Raw genomic sequence first — 22,344 nt, forward strand, 5'->3', positions numbered from 1 at the left:
TGAATCAGTTTGGGTATATCATTTATACCCATCCTTCAGAAGCTTCAAGATTAGAAATCACTCAACTCAGAGTCAGTTCAGTTTGAATACAGACATTCTAAATAGCTAATAAAAAGTCTCTCTGCTTTATTTCAAAACATGCCCTTGGGTCTGAGCTTCCCTTTTTAAGTGAATCAAGCTAAAAATAAGGCAATGAATTTTGATAAGGAACCTTGCGTCAGCAGAGATAACCCAGGGAAAACTCATTTTGCTATCAGGAGGACAATTTGAAAATTCATTCGGTGCTGTTGTCATATTCTTTTGTCCACGTCATTATAGACTGATCTAGGGAGCATCAGCTCTGACAATGACTTCCCCTTAACAGCGAAAAGGTCACTGCTGATACCCTACCCCCACACTGATGTTGAGGGATCTTTTAAATATTGCTTTAGTAGTTCCAGAAGTTTCTAACTGGGTTTCAAAGTAGGAACCTTAAACTTTTCGGTCCAATGCAAAGCATTTGAAGTGCAATAATCCTTTTGGCTGAGTTACACAGACATGTCTTTAAGTGTGGGGAACACTAGCTTCTTAGGAAATGCCAGTCTATACGTGTGGGACACGCGCCTATCTACCTTACAGCATGCAGCAGAGTCACAGAGGAATAAATGGCAGTACTTCACTTAAACTGCATACTGACAGACTTTCACACAGTCGGACACACATTTATATACATGTTAGAGCATGTTGCCTCTGTGTGTCCTGACGTATGGATGGACCAGATAAGAGAGGTGGATTAGCCTAGCCGCACACACCGTGTAGTTCTCCACAGGCAGTCCATGGGCCCCCAGCACAGAGCAGATGTCTGTCATGAACACTTCTGGCTACGCTACGTCACCAATGATTAAGGCGCCATCATACAGCGGCGTTCCAGAGCCCTGCCTGTCCTGCTCCTGTCAGCAATGAAGGACACGATACGGAGCCATGGCAACACACACAAGGGTCAGAGCAGAGGAAGACCGCACTTTATCAGTCCAGTTATTTTTATGCTTGTATATGTATGTTGATGGTTTATAATAATAAACCATAGCCTGGAAAACTTCAAACTTCAGATGATTTATTGTATCTACTGATGTTGTGGGGAGGAGTAGTGAATCTAATCCACGTGCTCTACATTAGTCTTTTTACTAGTATTTGTCAGTATACATTAGTGTTAAATGTAGATGGACATTCAATCTAACAAATGGGTAGCCTCAGTAGGCTTCATAGCTTCCCTGAACATAATTAAGTAACCAATCAAGCACAAGTAAGTCTTTTCACAGGGGGTCTCTCACATGTTTCACGGATGTAGTTTTTCAGAATACTTTTTGAGATGTGTGGTGGAGGTTGCTGAATAACTGTACAGTTAGAAAACATTTGAGTAAATAAGTATTCACTACTACTATGGGAGAAAATGTACCACCCCTGTAGATGATGAAGTTATGTCCATTATAGAACACTATCCAGGGCTGATGGAGGCACGAGCTCAGATAAGCTCCAATTATGGAGACTGGCATTGATGTTAAACATGACAACCAGTAGCCCACTTCCCAGAAGAGCAGTCATTGTGCTGTATTTAGACGAGGAGAGGAGGCTGCATGAAGTAGGCTTTTCTGGTAAGTGCAGCCCCTGGACCTTGTGCTGAGCCCTGACTGTCTCTTTGTACAAAGAAATCGATGTGGATCACATCCATTACAGCATTTTGGCCTGCTTTGTTGGACTCTGCTTTGCTTTCTCCTTCAATGCTACACCCCTAGCTCCAAAAAGAGACATCACAATATTAATATGTATCATTCCGTGTGATAAGTAAATTATACATTCAGAAATGCCACACCATTAAACGTGTCTGAAGGCCTTTTAACTCAATTTGCTCACATTATGTTATATTACTGACTGACAAGGAATGTTTGAATCATAATATTGTTCTCTTTGTGTTATAAATGTATTCAACTGAACAGAAAATGTGTAAAGAAAGTAAAAAGTCTTCACAAGCTTCACCAATGGTTTGACACTTGTTGAGATGTGTAGTTAAAAAAACAAGAAACATTGTAATAAATAGGCACAAAATAATTTCATTCACTATTTATGGCAGTATTCTGGGCTGGTACTGTACTGCTGCACTGGTACCACTGGTAAAGGTTTTAATCACATGACATGTTCCTGGTATGGACACCATTATCCTAGTTTTTCATCACTCTCAAACAATAGACTGAACATCCTTTTAATGGTAAGATACAGTATACTTTATTTCCCCTCATAGTGGTAACCTGTTACACAAACTTGCACTGTACCCAACATTATATAGAAGTACAAAAAAGTACAGAAAAAAGCCTAACGGGAGCACTCTTCAGAACAATACCACGACAACCTGATGGTTGTACCAAAGACCCACAGTCTTTGGTACAGGTCTTACAAGGATTGAAAGTTTAGTTTTCAACTGCACTGACCAGTTTCCAGACCAGTCTGGCTGCCATAAAACAGCATATTCTGTACAATGGTTTGACAAAAACACATTATTTGAGTGTTGAAAATGTGTTGCTGTATTTTAGATCACAGGTGGTCCACATGGAACTGCCACATGAGGCAAAACATAAAAGGTAGAGTCCACACAAGCCCTCAGTGTCTTTCTGCTTTAAGAAAGTTGCACAATCAATAATAATAAAAACGCTTCATAGTGGAGAGGTTCTACCATTTTGATGTGAATAAATGACACAATGCATGTTTGCAGTGTGAAGCTTTGTGACCGAGACTGTGTGTGGAAATAGAGCACTGCCTGGCTCCTCCTCAGAGCTGATCATACAGAGTGAGCACTGTGCTCAGTGCTATCCCTGGACAGGAGAGGTGCACAAATCAGCCCTGCAGCAGTGGCTGGAGTTGAAGGCACTCGCACAAGGTTTTACTGCCTGTCTTCCACCAATGGCTCCCTGAAGGCTCCTATGATAATAGCTCACAGCCGTGCCCTTCACGGAGTCTGACATCAAGCACAGCCCTTCAGCAGAATGGAATGGCATATCAACTTACCCAATGGGGTGTCATATCAACTCATGCACCGATTCTGCTCATAACAGACACACGCCAAAACCAAATACACGGGGTAGGACTTACATGTAGAATTCACTGCACAAACCATGAACAACTTTTACAAAGCTATTTTATTCCACATGTTGTTTTTTGGTCTATTTTACTCCCAAAGATGTCACAACAACAAAAACGAGAGGTGAAAATGTTTTTGTTACCTTGGATGACTTTGCCCTGTTGTATTCCTTGAAATTCATAGAAAAATAGCTGCTATTGAGAGAGTAAACGTCTGTACTGCATGCAAGATTAGATTTTAGTAACTCTCATATTAAGAATCAGTAAAGTATGTTCACCAGCTCTTTGAGTCAAGTCATTGGCCAAGAAACACTAAATAATAAAAGCACATTTAAAGAGACATTCACCCAACTAGCCATCCATCATAACCGGTGCCACAGTGAAGCCAATTTCCACAAAGCTGCTAAGCTGATTGAGGCCAACCAAATCTGTTTCACCAGCTTACATTCCTTCAAAATAGCCATCTCACTTCCAATATCACGGGCTTTTACTGTTCCCCATTCCCCTGGCTCAGACTAAGAGTTAGCAAGGCTTAGCTGGATGAAACACTCCAGCAGCCCGGCCCCCCTGGAACCTGCAGATATCTCTATAGCACATTCTCTCTTACATAGCTACACACACAGCCTTTATTTACCATTACCCTGGCACTGTTTAATTTCTCTGCAATTTTTGTCTTGATATTGCAAGCATTAGGATGCTAACTAAAGATTTATGTGAAATCAGATGATTGCAGACACAAACTTAATTGAGGCACTTGCACACACCTTGAATATAACCACAAGACTATGCACTGAGTAGATTACACTCCCATGGCTGATGAAGAAGAATGTTGAAGGAAAAGTAGGTGTGAAAGGAAGCCTCCAGAAGAGTGCTGTTCAGAAGAGCAATAAACTGTGTTCATCATGAATGTGCCACTGCTATAGGCAGAAAGAAGGTGCATGCGTTTTAATAATCTTTTGTTGGCTATCTCATTCTCTGCCCAGCAGTCACTTTTTCTCATACATTTTGTGTTATTTTGCCACAACAGCAAATATCCTGTTGGCCCGAGCGGCTGCCTGCTGCTTGTGGACTATCTGGCCCTGGGATCGATCCGGCTTCAAGCCTAGGCCTCCCATTCATCTCACAGCCATAAAATGTGATTAGTGCTGACTACAGCACTGCAGGGAGATGGGCTGATAGGCCAGATAGGCTCCGATAGCCTCTGATAGGCTGTGGCCACGCAGGACACTACAGGAAGAGCAGCAACACTATGCTCCACAGGCATCCTCTCACTGTGGCTTTGGCTTTCATCTTATCTGTGTGGGGTTCTATCAGACATTGTTTCTTTTGCCATTGGCTGCCTGTGTCTGAAACTTTTCTTCCATATAGAGAATGCACTTTAGAATACACAAGTGCCATGTGACATGCAGTTCTTGTCTTTTACAAAATGTACGTGTCATGTCATTTTTGGTTAAAGAAAAGTGAAAATCTCCAGCCAGTATTTTGTTTGGGCCAACCAGCTGCCTAAAGATATCATTTGATAGACAAAAGCTGCTCTGCTGACCTGTGTTTCTCGGACATTCTCCACGGTGAAGTTGAACCAGACTCTGAAGCGTGGGTTGCAGGTGTCAGGCCGAATGAAGAGGTCAAACTCAAAGTCGCTGATGTAGTCCACGTGACCCAGATTTCCTGTGCAAAAGGATACAACGTTCACTCGACATTATGAACAACACGAATTATATTATATTTTATATATATATATATATATATATATATATATACATATATATATATATACATATACACACATATATACAGTCTGTCCAGTCTTGAAGGATATTGCCAACATAAAGATATTTTCTAGAAAGTTTGACGTATCTACGCTGTGACATATCACTCACTGACGTATGAGTATGCCAACCTAAAGACGAACGCATCATGTAAGGAGAAGTGTGGTTGTAAATATAATTAGTCCATTGGGAGCAGTGTCTGTGTGTCTGATTCCCTGCTGTCTATAAGCTGTCTCAGATGACTTGGTAACACATGACATGCATGCCAAATATAGATACTTTCATATACACAACAGTATCCATACAGAGTAAAAGATGGAGAGAAGCGTGACCATATGATGCTAGTGTAACATTCGAAGAATTCTTTATTTTTAACACACTGAAACACTGAATATGAAAATACAGAAAACCAGGGCGCTCTCTAGCAAGTTTCAAATGCCACCTGTTTCAGCCTCCTGTCCTTTATCAGGCGGACAAATGGAAATATCACTGAATCATGGTGGCGTCTGGTCTGGGTGTCAAAAATTATTATTTATTTTTATTTTTTTTTATTTCAGTCCCTACAAGGGCTTTTACAAAAAGTAAAAAAAACACAAGGACTGATTGTTTATCAGTGATTACATGTTTGACTACTTTTTAAAACCCAGTTACATTCATGTTTAAAACCCTCCCAGGTCCAGTTTCAGCTCAGGGCTTGAGTTCCAGAGCTTAGCACCCTGGATAGAGAATGCGGACTACCCAAAGGATGTTTTTCTCAGGAGCACTTTCACATTCCCATTAGAGGCCCGTGTGATGGAGCCCACTGCTCTTAGTGGGACAACTCTACTGTGCACATCTATACATCAATTTCAAATAGCAAAACTTAATATAATTTTCAAAGCTAAGAAATTGTAATCTCTGCAATACCTGGCAATAGTGTTTTCTAAAATGTTTCTAATATTTCTAATAACTTTTCTCAGTGGCTTCATTGTAAATGCTGTTGCCTGTGACCAGCAGGTGATACAAGTGAACTGGAAAAAAAGTGGATATGATTTGGTTCTATTCTAGTCCTGGTTTAGCCCTGGTCTAATCCAGGTTTAGTTCCAGGTTTAGTCACAGTTTAGTGCTAATTTTAATGAGGGGTTTGTGCAAGTGTGAACACACCCTTAATGTGCTTTGTATATAACTTTGCATTGATGCATATTACATGCACTATAATTTCTGTGATTCTATTTTCTATTAAAAAATAAATAAATTGCACTGTTTCTTCAGTAACACAGCATTACATAACCATCCCCACAGTGGCAATGCAGATGACTTGATATAATATATGATGACCAGCAGCAGTGCAATCCAGTGGCATTGAGCGCAGATAAAGGCCAGAGAAAGCAGGAGGCGGCTGTGCCAGACCCAGCTGCAGCTAACACAAAGCAGACAGGCACCTGTCCACACACATGTCGTAGAACGATCCTCTCCAGAACTCAAATCACAGCCATTCACTGGGCTCACACTGTCCACAGCACACGATGAGGACGAGTGACAGTGACCCTTCATCCATAACAGTACTTCTCTACAGGCCCAGAGAGGACCCTCCTTTACATGTTTGTGTTAGTGAGAGAACCTGGTGCACCTGGATGAAACAAACATAGGATGAATATGCAAACACTACATCTGAAGGTCTCATGTGGCCCAGGATTCAAACCCAGGACCTTCTTAATATGAGTGTTTTCATGATGCTTAATACCACCAATAGTAGTATATGGAGTATGTTTAATAGAAGATTATTATATATTTATTTGTTATTTGCATATTTATTTATTTTTTATTTCTTTATGATAGCCCATAGAGATGCATCATCTCTTTTACAAGGTGGTATATAACATTGTTCCCTTATCAAAAACATGGCTGAAGTGGTTTTATACATCATCCATGCATGTCTGAGTAATCCTGCAATCTCTCCCAGACACTATTCGAAACCTCCTTATGGTTAGCATAAGGCCTGTCCAAGACTCAGCCCACAAGCTTATATGACCAATGCTCTCGCATGGCCATTTTCCATAAATACACAAAAGCAGGATACAGTACAACTTCCCAAACTTGATGTGATGTGCTGTGGTCTCATTAGCAGAATGCATGCTGATTGTACTGTGATCTGCGTTTTGAAGGGAGAGTGACTGAAATGAATTACACATTTTAATACATTGTTTTCAGTGATAAAAGGTAAGTTGATCTAACTGTGTTATGAATTAACACTTAATACCCTATAGAAGTGTAATACCTGCTATTTAAACACGACACAAATCAGATAGACTTGAAACTTTCATTCCATCACATTTTAATTATTCTCATTCCATTTCATCTTTGAGATAAAACCTGTACAATCCTGCTGCCTGCCTAGGTGTTGCACTGCCGTGTGGGTGGCAGCAGACAGCAGCCATGGGCGGCTGCATTATTGAGCCTGATGCTAAAGCTTGACGTGAGAGATGGCTGCTGCCTCAAGGTTAGAATTACATGAGCAGTGCACAGAGCTGCAGCAGTATGACATGCCATTGATCCATGCTTTAATTTTATGGTGGCTAACTCCAGATTACAGCTTGACCCTTTTAATCAATTTGATATCTTGCTGTATTTAATATAAAACATAATAATAGCAAAGCCTGTATTTAATGCATACATGGTACATCTTCAGTCCCTGTGGAAACCAATGATACATACAGCCAAAATAAATTGACACTCAGTAACCAAAGAAGTTAGAATATGCACAATCTCATCTTTATGGCACCTCTTTTTGCACTGGAGTGAATAAAACCTTTTTGAAACATACTTTTGTCCTGTTCTAATTTGGTATTTTGCTACAGGTGTAAAAACCTGAATAAAGCCCAAAGGTTCACAAGTTTACTCTTTGTGTGTCTCTAACTCTAAAAGAAGAGGAACACCAGAATGTTGGTGTGAAAATGGGAATGAGTCTGCTTCATTACACAGGACCACAGGAAAATAAACAGGGCACAAACAGGAGCCTAGTGGACACTTCTCAAATGTGTGTGTGTGTGTGTGTGTGTAGGGGTGTGTGGATGTGTGTGGGGGTGTGTGGGTGTGTGTGTGTGTGTGGGGGGGGGGGGGGGGATGTGTGTGAGAGAGAGAGAGAGAGAGAGAGAGAGAGAGAGAGAGAGAGAGAGAGAGAAAAAGAAAGAAGGAGAGAGAGAGTGTCTGGAGGAACCTGGCTAATGTAATCCCATTACAGGGGTACAAGGGGGAGCAGTCACACTGCTCAGGCCACACAATGAGGCACTGTGCAGCCGCTGGCTCTCCTCTGGCTCTGCTCTGGATGGATGTGCTGATCCATGCAGATGGATCACGCTCCAGCCGCCGGCCGCCTCAGGCCCGAGGTGCGTGCATTTACACAGGCTGCTATTACTATGGTAATTGGCAGTTGTTTCAAAATGCTCCAAACCATGAATATGTGTACACACCATTTACAATTAAATTATATGTATATATTGTCTTATTATATTACCAATAATTGCTAAATAACCTCAAGATTATAAGCAGCCAAGGCTGCACAACTCCTTTACTTGATGGAGACAGGGCCAGACGTGTGTTTAGCCAGCGGACACCAGATTAAAAGAGTACAGAACTACAGGGGGAGACCAGCTAGGCACCTTTTTAAACTTATTTTTGCTGTGTTCTATTTCATTATTGGAAAACACATCAGTTTTCCCTGCGGCTGCTCTGCGGTGAGAGCAGGATTCCTGGACACAGAGGAGGGGGACTGATAAATGTAGAATTGATTCCTGCCAGCAGCCATAGTAGAGGGGTCTGAGCTGAGACCAGCAGCTAAACATCTCTCCCCATCTCTCTGTCTGTTTTCCTCTAACTCACTGTTTCCGCCTCTCTCTCTGCCTCTCTCTTTTTTGTTTCCTTCTCTCCATCCCTCTATCTCCATTTTTCTCTGTGTATGTCTCTCTCTCTCTTTCTCTCTTTCTCTTTCTCTCTATCTGTCTCCCTTTGGCCAGAAGGCAGGTTGTCACTGAGGCAGTATCAATCTGGACCTCATGACTTCTTAAAGCTTCTGTCTCTCCTGAGGTCGTATCACTTCATCTGTGGTGGGCCAGATTAAAGAGGTCACCTCTGAGTTTTACACAAACTAACGACTTAACAGGTATACTAGAATGCACTTAGTCAGTGCCAACCACTCAGAGTTGAGTCTACTACATGGTGCAATTTTATTTTAACAATCAGTGTAGACCAATGTGGAAAGAGGTTACTACAAGGTAACTTATAGTTTAGCTAAAACACTAAAACACTCTCGCTAATAATTACTCTTGGTATAAGACACAGTTGGTTTATGAAGAGCACAATAGCACAGTGCATTTGAAAATGAAGGGAATATAACAAAATAGGATAAGATGAGACAATAAGAGCTAACAATAAAGAAGAAATAATTTTGTTATGAGTCCATCTATGCTCCAGTGAGCCCTCGTTTCAATATAGATGAACAGCCTGGGCCTGAGGACACAAGTGAAATACTGAGTGCAGATATCACATGATGTACCACCCTGCCTGCACATTCAGAAGAGAACACATTTCGACTGGTCTTTTAGAATAGTATTTTTGTCTCCCAAAAGGCCCTGGAGCTGCACTGTGCCCTGACTGAAGCACACGAGCTAATGGCTGGTAAAGATGCATTTAGACCTGTTCCTACTTAATCGTAGAATCAATCTCATGTGGACAGTGTTTTATCCTCACACTCTGCACATTCTGTCAGACTGTCCACATGAGAATTGGACCAGGGATTCAAACCACTGGACCAAGTTTCATCATGGTTTACTATTAACTTTCAACACTGTCCAGGCCAATCATCCAAATAGGAGGATGTGTGAGGATATGTCGCTATATGTCGCTATATATGTATTTAAGGTATTTGTTTGGTCCAGATGTTACGTCACTGTGATTTTTTTTTCTTGAGTACAGGATGCATTAATTATATATATAAAATGTTATATATATATATATATATATATATATATATATATATATATATATATATATATATATATATATACACACACACACACAATTATTATATAGATAGATAGATAGATATAGACAGAGTCACCTTCAATAGAAAAGTACAAGGATCACAATCATATTGGATCACAAATGTTTTCCACGCTTGTGAATTTCTACAATGTGGTGCATAGAAAGGTTGGAGTTCCACTAAAGCGACCAGTGAACTTTGCTGTCCTATAGTGCATTTTTTCTCCTTAGTCTCCTCTCCTTCTCCTCTGTCCTCTCCTGTTGGTGCAGCAGTAATCAGTCCAGGGCTCTGGTGCTGCAGGAGCACAGTCTGGAGATAAAAGTGTAGAGCTGAGGAGTCCTTGGCAAAGCCTGAGGCACACAGAAGGTCAACAGGCCCGCTAAGAAGGACCGTTATCATCCTGGTAACATGTTATTGAAGAGCCTGCAGTACTGTTTATTTACAGTTATTGCTCCCTCTGGGTGCACACTTCAACGCCTGGGGCTGATTGCTCTGTAATGAGTTTAGGAACACAGGGAGCCACTGTGAGAAAGGAGCAGAAACAAGGGAGGAAAGAATCTGGGGCCAGAAACCAGTGGGTCAGCAAGGACAGGAAACTAAACACAGGAGTATGCAGCCGGCCAAGGTGCTTATTCTGGTGTGTGTGTTTCACCAAGCAAGCAAATCACTTCAAATAGGACAGCACCGGTTTAAAATAGCTAAAGCCCTGTGCAACAAAGCAGCAAATACTCCTGACCAGGACTCTGCAGCATCTCACTATGAAAGAGGAACATGCTCTGCTCAAGGGGCGCTTTCACCTGTGGAGTTCACATTTTAAAAGGATCAAATCTCTTTCACACCGTCTAACTTACATCACCAAAGAATTGATTTACAAACAAGCAACTTTTCAACCTTTGGTCTTCATCAGGCACGCTGGATTCCTGTGGAGTCCAGAACAGATTTATAAAGTACTGTTTGCATAGTAGAGTGCGAGAATAAGTCCAAAATCTAAATGTTAAAGTTAAAATGTAAATAATCCAGATGCAAATGCCTCGTTTTTAGCTTTATGCTTACTACTTCTGATTATCCTTATTTAAATGACTTTTTATTTTTATTCTTAATTCTATCCTGTGGTTGTGGCATTTGTTAACTAAGAGAATTTCCCTTCGGGGATCAATAAAAGTGATTCTGATTCTGATTCTGATATCCAGTACAAACCTTTTTTGAGGAATGTTTTCTCTAAATGTTGCCATTTTTTTCTTTGCATTCATTACAATATTATAATTCTGTTACTACTGGTGCAATGAGGTGAGAGGAGGATGAAGACTGAATTATACAGTTTGAAACAAGGCAGATGAACCCAATGAGGAGCAGCTTTTGAGTCCAGAGAAAGAGCTACTACCAAATGCAGCAGCACGTTACAAGCTCCAGAAAGAGCAGAGCAAAGCAGCTCTGAACGCCATTCAGGGACCTGGCACAGCATCAATGTGTTTCTCAGCAATCATTTTGTAAGGCATCCCACCACGAGATATTAAGTAATACATGGAGCTCAGTCTGTAATAAATGTGTAAAAATAAAAGTATAAAAGTGATCCCATTATTTGAAAAAGACTAATCCCTTTCATACCAGGGGATATGTAATATTTAAGACATAATTTTACTAATGTGAAGACAGGCAGTTTTCTGAGACGGGATTCTCTGTCTAGGCAGGAGTGAAAGGGTGGCGCCAAATTTGGGTGGAACTGCTGCTCAATCATTTACATCTAATTTGTTTTTATTTTAGAAAATGAAATTATAGAATAGGTTAGATAAAATGTAATTGTGCTAAAACAATCATTATGTAACCTATCTGTATCTTGATTTTATAAAACTAGCTACAGATCATTTTGATTGTAAATGTAAAGAATAACATTGTAATACACATTGAATTGTTGTTGAACATATTTACCATCCACTTATGTATATACTATTTGAAATATCTAGGACCACTCCTGATGACTGATAGAGCCCCCAAGGAGTGAATTTCAATGGTGTTTACTGTGAGCGGCAGCAGACCTACAAGACAGCTGCTTGGAATCCCAACAAATACATTTGATCAAAATCCCCCTCCTGTCAGTATCTCAGCCTTCACTGTGAAAGTATAGTCTGTACAAGAATTTGTGCTATCAAACAAACCTTGGCACATCAATAAAGCTCATCTTGTGGAGAGCTTTTCAAAATAAATCAACAGAATAAATACAGACAGCTAGCAAAACACAACTAGTAAAGCATTACAAATCCGGCCTATTTTCCCAAAATGCATGATCTGGGATGACAAATGAAACGTCAACTCCAAAAGTGTTGATGTCGCTGGGAATAGGATGGATTCCTGGATGAATCAGTCAGAGCCTGTGCGGAAGTGCCATTTGTGTAAAGCTGAAAGTATTTTTTTTTATTTTTACTAACACACTCGTCACAATGCTAGAGGCGGGCCCAGAGCCAGAGAGAAGCCATGTTCCAGAGTACATTTAGAACACCAAATAGCCCTGAGCAACAAATTTAAAAATATCAACAAAGTCAAACCTGCTTATGTGACATCATGAAGTAAACAACAGTGCCATTTGATTTCATTTCTACAATATTTGTCCATCAACCTTTTCCAGACCTAATACAATTCCCAATCGAACACTTTCATTACTGACCATTTCTCAGAGCTGCTAACATTTAGTGACATTTGGAGAAGATGAGATGCCGACAGGGTCTCCAACACAGGCATTATATCAGCCATCAACAATTTACTTTACAAAACGCTGAGGTTGTTTGTGCGGGTTTCTGCTGAGGGAGGTATCTACAAAACAGTCCAAGTTAGCTGAACATTTGCTAAGTGATTAGACAGTAGCACAGGCCAGAACAGATGATAAGAAGATGCTTAAATAGGATTCTAATGGTTGGATATAGGATCATGATGTATAAGTTGATTTTATGGTAGTATTCACAGTACTAATTTGTTGAAATTAAATTGTATCAAAAGTATCAATTCACAAAAAACTAAAATTTGAATCTTAGTTCTTGAACTATGTCAGTCCACATAGTAATGTTAAAGAAAGTACTATCAGTTTTGGTTGAAACTCGCATTGTATTATTTTTGTGATATCAAAATCAGTATCTTTTCCTTGGTATCGAAAATTGAGAAAATTTGAGTATTGCGACTATCGGTAATCTTTTTTTCACTATACAATCATACACACGCCTGAATGTTTGGTAATGGCACAGTTTGACCCACAAACCTGTTGGTATAGTAATCAATTGTTACTTAGAAGATTTTTACCTGAATACTGTAAATTCAATATAATTTAAGCAAACTAGAAGAACTAAATGTCACTTTCTAGCTGCACCATTTGACAAAATAATTTCTGTCAGAAACTTCACCACAAGCCACAAAAAGCTTCTGATGTGATATATGAAAATGGATATAAAACCTGCAATAATGCCTGCAGAAAGCAAAAGATATGAGATGACAATAATAAAAACCACAATAATAATAAAGAGTAATCTCTTATGGATACAAATGGCCAATAAATAGCATAAATCAAAAGCAATGTTCTTCCCAACAGTCGCCAGACAACACAAATTTATCTCCATAGTGCATGGCTGTCTCAAAAGAAGGAGAGAAGAGAAGAAAAGTGCTAAAAGGGAAAACTGGAGAGGCCATTTAGTGATTTGAGCAGTGAAGCTTCTCTACTGCCAAGGACATGTAAGAGAGACAGAGAGAGCCAGAGTGCCTCTCAATACATCAGACGTCAGGAGAGCCCCCTCACACTCACACCAATGCATCTTCTTTTGGAAATCGTCAGCGCTGCCGCTCTCTCAAGTTGTTGAGTAATACAAAACAACAAAGAGGCGGATACAATTGGAGGCAGCAGACTGTGCAATAGTCAGTACATTGATTAAGTTAATGCATTTAAGGGTATTTAGGAGAATCTGAGCTCACTCTGGTGTCCTGTCATGTCTGCAAGTTTAGACAAAATGAAGAGAAATTTTATGCATTATTTTACATTACACACATTTACAGGAAAACACAAATCTCTGCGGTAAAACCTTTATGAAAGAAGCACTGTGGAACATTTTGTTATTTATCCTCATTACTTACCCTCTGTCAGCCACTTCTGGGTTGATTTATTTTTCTCTTAATCTCCACAATAGAGAATAGATTCATTAATTATCATTACCCCAGAGTAAGGTAAAGCCTACAAAGGGCATATACTGTACAAGGAGCTCAAAGCTATTCTGTCTCTTCAGGTATAAGTGTCCTTATGAAGAACTGAAATATTCTGTTTTTCTGTTGTTTCTAATAGGAGATCAGAGAGGCAGCTTATCCCTACATCTATGCTTTAAGTGGGCATATCATGGAGATTAGCCAATTACTCACTGCTTCCCATACAGTATATTATCAGATTTATTTATTAGGAACAGGTGCAGTAAAACTATGCTCACTCAGTGTCACTGTCATTCACAAATGAAAGAGAAGATAGATAGTACTATAGTTAGTGCCCTGCAAGGAGGACTCACACAAAAGAATTTGGGATTTAGCGGAAAATGTCAATAGTTGGAGTGTATGACGAAACAAATGTGACAAGACAAGATAAGAATGCCATTTGGATTTTCACTCCAGAAACAATTAGGCTTCTCTTATCGCTTTCATGCATCTCTGCCTCCTGACACCACACACAACAATAGACCATGACTTAGTGTTTACAGATTAGCCAAATCTTCAGTTCACCACAATGATTATATGCACTGTGCTAAGCAGCATAAAAATCATATAAATGAGCGTCAGACTACATTTGCATTTCATTGAGGGTTAAAAAGAGCAACACAATTGTAAATCACACAACTCATTAAACTAAAGCATTAAAATGGTTAAGAAAACAAGAATTGCCAACTTGACAGTTTCTATGCAACTTCTATGCAATGAAGAAATGTGTCAGAGGATCTATGTGTCAGAAGACCTTTAGCCAATATTCTAACTGTAAAAAAAATCTGAAGACCACCACTGACTTGTTCAGTGCAGAGCTGACAATAAAGTGAATTAAGCCTCATCTAAATGCAAATGAGGTTTCAGGGCTTTGGCAAACACCTTACATTACCACTGTCTATTTTAATAAACCAATTATATTGTACTCTGTACTGCACCATACAACAAAATAAATGCTGGGCTACACAAAACATACTTAGGATAGAAACTGGTGTTAAGCAAGCAACCAAATAGAAGGAAATGAAGAAGGGCTCTAAAGCAAAATTTTAAATGAATGTCTCTTTACAAAATAGTGCCTTGCTGAGTAATCACTTTAGGATGACAAACATATAAAGCTGCTATCATAAAACACCATTCCAATAGTTTTGAGGAATCCACATGCAACATGCAATGAACAGGATCAAAGCGTCAGTCTCCGATGTTCTTGCTGTTTCTGGTATTGATAACCCTCATATTAAACCTAACGTATGGGAAACTATATGTCTATAGGCCATTCCTTCAATATATGCAAAATACAAAAAAGTACTTATTGGACATTTATTTTACATTCTTGTGTTTATCTTGTGTTTATTCTTGTGCAACTATCTGGTTTAGGAAATGCATTTATTGTACACTAATCTGCCTCTGAATAGAATTAAATACATATTGTTCATAAGAGTGAACTGCATTCATTTGACATTAGATGCCAAATGCGCCTTCATATCTCCTTGCTAACTTTAGTAAAGCATTTACTGGAAAGAGATTAATATCAGTTTCATAAATCATTCAGAGCATACATCCGGAGCCAGAGATACTGGTATGTTAGCTGATCTCCATGTGGGGCTCAGGGCCCATTAATCAATGTCTGCACTTCTCTGCTGTTCAGTATAGAAACTATAATTTACAATAAGGACCTATAATGATTCACCAATATTTGCATGACTGAAAGTAAAAAAAAACCAAAAAAAAAACACCTGTTGTTCACCTCGGCCAATCCCACATCATCACATTCAGTAAAAACACTATGCGCAGAAGACACATACATATGAGGGGATTTGATAACAATGGAATACAATACAGTGCTGTGAGATTGAAGAAAACAATTGATTGAAGAAAACAATTGCCATCATGGGCTTGTATTTGACTAAGTGCTATTTTCTTTTGTACTGGTTACTCACCACTCTCAAAGCAAGCATCAAAAACCAGATGGCCTTTCCGTGGAGGTCCTGAAAAACCAGGTGGGCTCACTGTCAGCTTGTTGACATTCCCCACCAAAGCATCCTCTGCTCCAGTCTCACTGCCTGAAGAAAAAACAAGAATTTACTTGTAACAATGGCTGCAGTTACTGCACCCTCAAAATCCGATTATTATAAGATTTTTCGAGCTACAAAAATATTTAAATGAAATATTAACAGCAAAAACATCTGATTTCTTTATGATCATGGTCCCTAAAAAGATTTTGGCGAGCTTGTAATCGCTGGCAGTGATGCTGATTTAATTTTTTTTTTTAAAAGAAAGATAAATATTTGCATTTTGACGCATTATTGGTGCATATTGCAACAATAACATTCATTTGAAATCATTTTCTAATAAACCGTTTTTCTTCAGGGACATGTCTGTGCACATAAGAAAGCTGAACCTTAACTACTTTTCGCGCAACTTCAGGTGGGACAGCTGCCTAATCCAGGTAATTATGCTATAGCTAGCACTCGCCAACATCCTCTTTCACCTGCACCACACGCTCTTTTCTAGACAGACAGTTACAAACATAGTAAACATAAGTGCATGATGTTTCTTTGATTCGGACAAAAGCGACGGCAGTAGCTCTGACGTTAGATCATAAACAAACCTGCTGAAATTAGGTTGTTTACATGCAGCTAACCTAGCTAGAATGGGTAGCATGTAGCACTAATAGCATCAGAACCATGCACAGAGAGATCTAAACAGGGATGCCACTTATGTTGGAAAGTAGGGTGATGTTAGCTTAATTTAGCTAAAAATAAATCTATTTAAGCTCCGTTATTACACACCAGTATCGCCGTCTCGAGCGGGGTTCTCCTCCATCTTCCTCCTCTCTGCTACAGCAGCCGACGCTCTCCCTGCGTTACCAAGACAACAGAGGAAGAGCATGCAGCGGTGAAGTCCTCTCCATCAGCACAGCGCCCTCCGATACACGGCTCTTTCAGGAAAACCCGCTCGGGAAGTTATTTTTCGGGGACATAAATTCAATATTTTTACTATACAGATGTGGAAAAGAAAAGAAAATCACAAGTAAGCACCCACGCGTTTGACATGCTAGAAACACATGCTAGCGTTTGTTTAAATGGCCAATATAGGATGCGTATATATATGAACCCATGAATTTACAATAACCATACAGACCTTGTCCTATGTCTGCAATACCTGTGAAACATGAGTAATGTAGAAAACATGATTCAGGGTAAGGGTTAGAGATTGATTAGAGGGGGGATTTTGAGACAATTGGAGCATAGATGTCATCAAGGCCAATCAAGCCTCAGTTGATTCCTTTCCCATCACTTTGACTGCACCTGATTAAGTATATAAAATGAGAGCAGCAGCCTGAAAACATACTGGCTCATTCTAATTTTCAGCTTATAAACTGTGTGGAGCAGCACTAAATGAATCAGAGTTGAGAAAGACCAATGATTTTTCTGTGTGTGTGATCTGTGTCTGATGGCGAGCATCAACAGGCTGGTGAACAGATAGGTCAGGCTGATTATTTCTTTAATGACAAGGAGAGGAGATAGAGTCACTGTGTAAAATCTTAAAATTGAAGAGCTGCCTGTCTCCCACACTTTATTTAACACAAAAATGAAATCACACAGCGTTTTGTTTTTTTTTTTTCCTCAGTGAATCTGAACTTACAATACACCACGTTCATACAAACGTTAAAACAAAATATCAGGCTATCTAACAAAACACAGTGTTTTTAAAGACAACACAGACATCATTCGTAATTTAAAATATTTTTAATACAATAAATTAGAGCTGTTTTTAGAAGTTGATAGAATTATTTCTCCTATTTCGCTCACTGTTCCTTATCTATAAGGGTATCACAGATCCTAGAAAAGAGCAGCAATAATTTGATGAAAACATTAATTGTTGGAAAGCCAAGTACTATGCACAATATAGTCTCACATTTTCATAATATAATAATGTCAGTGTATAGTATGTTTATCAAAACAACCTCCATCAGTTTCTTAACATACATAATGTGTCTCACGTGGGGGCATCATGATTAAATAGACAACGAGCCATAACTTTAAGGAGTTTAGCTGATCAGGATAGCAAGAAAAAAATAAAGGTACTATATTAGACAAAATTGAACTTTAAGCCATGCTATAATGCTGTGACCTCATCAAAAACATACCAGGAGTTTTGTTTTGTTTCATTCACACATGTTTGAGTAACACTTTATCATTAGTCTGTCTACATCTACAAAGCTCAAAATGCTCTTCCACCTTGTTATGTCATGAAGTGGTAGCTTTCATGTTAACAGTTACCTTTACCTTTAGTTTAGTAGAGATTGGCAATTCTGTAGGTGAAACTAGCTGAAATTATCTGAATAATTCTAGTGAAGGAGTATGGAGTTTAAAAACACAGGGGAGCACTTCCTGTATTACCACATAACATCAGAAGGTGGAACAGAGTGTTTTCAGTTTGAGAGAAGAACTCAGCCTCTTGCATCACTGAGTGTGTGTGTATTGGAAAAGGAAAGTTTATTTGTATGTTTGTTTGCTTTTCTTCTTTTTTTTTTTTTACTGGGACAACCCGTGGACTTCCACACATGGAGTTCATCGTCAATGTAGGGAGAAGTCAAGCACAAATCAAAGTGTAAGTATACAGAGAGCTGGAGCTGAAGGGTTAGACAGACTGGTGCGGGGGACAGGGGCTGTACACAGAGAATCACTATGGTGACAGCATTCAGGGGCTCAGGGGAGACCGTGGGTCAGAGAGGAAGCTTTGAGAAGCAGCTGACTGAGGAATCAGAGCTCACTCTGCATCATTCAGCTGACAGCTCCCCCCAGGCTCCAGCGCAGCTCTCCCCAGAGACAGCTATCCTGAGCAGGGCGGAGGAAACCCACAACTGCATATGGAAAAAAGCCTGCACTCAAATATTCGACTGTTGCATCACCTATATACTAGAGAAGCTAATGAAAGGTTACGTTAAGTAGAACTAAGCGTAATTGGTTTTTTTTTTAAATTTGTGTTTGTTTTCTTTCTTTTTCCCTTTTCTATAAAAAAAAATGCCAGAAATATATTTTATAATACAATGCTATTAGTAAAAGCCTCTCCTTTTATCCTGTGTTTCTGTCTAAATGTATCACTTCCTGTGTGTTTTTCTCCCTCCTTCTCTCCACTCTGCTGGACACTGTCCATTTGAGCAGATGGCCCAGTGTCAATAGGCTGCTATTAGCTGGTGGTTTCTTCCATTCTGATCCAAGAGCATAAAAGCACATTTAAATCAGTGGGAATACATACACATTAATACATTTTAACAAATGTAAGAAATAATCCATAAAACGTATTTACATATGTCTACATATCGCAGTAACATAGTATTAGTGGAAGTCATCTACACTTGACAGTAATGTGGTGAATCATTCTCTTGGCACAAGCTGACTTCTCCCTGTTTACTTAGTGCAGCCGGGATCTCCGGCCACGACAGTGACTGTCTGCTTCGTCATCACAGTGCCACACCCTGCCGAGGAGCACAGCAGAGGACATCCACCTGACCTTCATGTCCACAGTCAAATACTTCTTCCAGAAACTCCTCATCTAGCCCTGTATTATGTATTCTAATGGTATCTCCTTTCATCAGGTAATCTTACACATGACTTAAGCACATTCAAAAATAGTTTAAGGCTTTGAAACTTGTTTGATTGATTATCCAATTTACTGATAATGTATTATATTTTATGTGTTTTCTCATAAAAAAAAATCTAAATGATACAGGAGTGGCACAAAGACGGTATGGATGTATGAGGTGTCAATATTCTTGCGGTTGTTAGAACAGTCTTCCCACCTTGTGGTCGCTTGGCGAACTGTAGCTGCATAGATGCGTGAGCACTTGGACGACGGCGAGTTGAGCGAGAGAGAGAGAGAGTGATGTGGGGAGCAATGGAGTGAGAGAGGGAGGAAAGAGCCAGGAGGAGTGATGCAGAAGAGAGAGAGAAAGAGCTAAAGGGAGGGCAGTTTAAACTAACTGCTATGTTTTGGGACAGGCTAATCTGCTAGCGAGCAGTGTGAGGATCGGAGCGTATTGTGTGAGCCAGTGTGCGGAGGACAGATAAGGGAGCCAGCCAGCCCAAGCCACCGCCTGCCTGAGTGCCTGTTTTAATGTGCTGACTCTGAGGAGATTAAAAACAACATATTGACTCCTTAGACGTGCGCGGAGAGCGGGCAGACGCCACCACAGCCACAGCCCACAGCGGTGAACCTAGCAGACAAGGGGCAGAGAGAATAGGACTGAACAAAAATACGATTCAGAAAATTTAAAAAAACAATACAGGATTTTTTCTTCCCCTATTTTTCAATTGATTTCATTTTTATTTATTTCTTTTTTCATTGCTGGGACTGACTCCGCAACTGTCGAGAGACAAACACCGGAAGGAGGCAAAGAACTAAAGAGAAACTGATCATTTCAAAAGCAGGACTGAACCACCCAAATCACTGAATATGTTTGAAATAAGCCGAACACTCAACGCCGCCTTGTTGAGCAATGAGGTAAAGACACTTGCTTTTGCTTCTCTCCTCTTTCTCATGCCACCTATGTACGTCTGCTGCCAACCATTCTGTCATGTGTGATGTTGTGTGCTGTCCGTGTGTCCGTGCTACTCTCTATTCCCATATCTGCCAGACAGGGATACAGGGATATTTGTAAAGAGAAGATGAAGAGAACTCGGGAGGGGAGAAACCAAACCAACTACTATGCTCGTGTGCATCCTCATGAATATAAAATTAGACTTTGTTCCCTTTTGTAACTACCTGTGTGCCAGGGAAAGTGCCTTCTCGGGAATACCTTGAGTCTTTGAGCGCAACTTTGCATTGCATTATTACTACACATGTATTAACAACAGTATTTAGTAAAACTGTTACATTCTGGTTTATTGAAGTACCTCTTTTGAATCCTTCACTATTCACTATCCCTCCATCCTTCCTACACGCTTTCTCCTCCCGGATCTTTCCAGTTCTGAGTGCACGTGTGTGTGAGCAGCATCTCAAAACACTGGCATTCTATGGACAGTAGCTCTTAAAACACACTCCCTCCTTTTATTTCCCTAGCTTCTTTATTGAACATCTCTATAAATTGGCTTCAGTTCACCTCTGGTAAATCTAATGATACTCAAATAAATGAGTAGAGGCAGCAGAGGCAGACTAAATGTAAAACACAGCACATATGGGAAAAGTAGGCAGGCATAGTCAGTGTGCGTGATGAAAAATGGCAAAAGGGCAGAAAAAGACCAAATCGATGTGGAGATGGAGCTTGTAGTCCCAGCGGATAATATTAGTAAATATTTACATTGTTATGTTTGTTCAATTATGAACGCCTACTCTGTATTTAGTATCTGCCAGTCAGACTGTTATCAGGGGAATGAGTGCACCCTGTGAGACAATTTGTGCAAAAACTAAATGAAATGTTGGATTTTCTTATCACCAAAAATGATGCTAAAAAACAAACATAGATTTAAAAATGAATATTATGAACAACATAGTTTATAGGGGAAAAAAATAGTATAGAGTATTTGGAATTTAAATTCAAAAAGCTATTTCCTTTAAAGTAAATACTTTCAGGTCACTGTTACTCATTTTTTCATTTGTTCATTTGTGAATGATAATTTACGTAGTAAAAATGGCTTCAATGGCAATGGGACAGAGACGAAAAGAAGACAACAACACCCTGAGCATTTTGGGGAAAGCCAAAATCCCTGCCTCACTGCATTAAGGCAACACGGAGCGGTGGGTGTCTAATGGGCTGTAGGCTTGTGCATTGGTTCAGCTGTCTTCACACTGGCTCAGATCCACACCCTAGAGCCCCCCGGAAGCCTCCACATCCCCTTGTCATGTGCTCACTGTACCCAGGGGTGCCCCAACAACTCTATGCAAATGTGCGGATAAGGACTGAAATATGTCCACCAGGAGTCGGGCTTCAAAAGTCTGTTTTTGATTTGAGCTTTTGAATTTGTTCAGTATGTTGTTGTCATTGTAGAACACATAAAATAAATGTTTGTCTTATTCAGATTTGCAGCCATCCTTATCAACAGTTTGCTAAAAGTCAGTGGGCTATTAATTATTTGTTGCAACCAATGGAGCCAATTAGTTGATTTTAATACATAAATATGATTGCTATTTGAACATTTTTGATGAGAGAATAATTACATTTAAAATGGCTATTTAACCAGATTCTTTCAGTGTGACACTCAGATATGTCTACAATTTATGCTGCTTTAAAAAGAG

General features: G+C 39.7%; 2 protein-coding genes across 3 annotated transcripts in view; one reads left to right on the forward strand and one right to left on the reverse strand.

The window, feature by feature from the left end:
• agbl4 (AGBL carboxypeptidase 4) overlaps positions 1-16,969 on the reverse strand; it is a 200,689-nt gene extending 183,720 nt beyond the window's left edge. The window contains exons 1-3 of the mRNA XM_055221304.1: positions 16,896-16,969; positions 16,044-16,166; positions 4,652-4,776 (exon numbers count right to left, since the gene is read on the reverse strand). Coding sequence (XP_055077279.1) covers positions 4,652-4,776; positions 16,044-16,166; positions 16,896-16,929 — 282 coding nt within the window. The 5' untranslated portion in view covers positions 16,930-16,969. The remainder of the gene's footprint in view (positions 1-4,651; positions 4,777-16,043; positions 16,167-16,895) is intronic.
• A 3,095-nt stretch (positions 16,970-20,064) lies between these two features.
• elavl4 (ELAV like neuron-specific RNA binding protein 4) overlaps positions 20,065-22,344 on the forward strand; it is a 58,901-nt gene continuing 56,621 nt past the window's right edge. Inside the window, exon 1 of one of the 2 annotated variants that reach the window (XM_033965058.2) lies at positions 20,065-20,613. In XM_033965058.2, the coding sequence (XP_033820949.1) occupies positions 20,566-20,613 (48 nt within the window). In that variant the 5' untranslated portion in view covers positions 20,065-20,565. The remainder of the gene's footprint in view (positions 20,614-22,344) is intronic. The other variant, XM_033965062.2, reaches the window with a different exon arrangement.

The sequence above is a fragment of the Periophthalmus magnuspinnatus genome, chromosome 4, assembly GCF_009829125.3.
Source record: "Periophthalmus magnuspinnatus isolate fPerMag1 chromosome 4, fPerMag1.2.pri, whole genome shotgun sequence".
Taxonomy (NCBI): domain Eukaryota; kingdom Metazoa; phylum Chordata; class Actinopteri; order Gobiiformes; family Gobiidae; genus Periophthalmus; species Periophthalmus magnuspinnatus.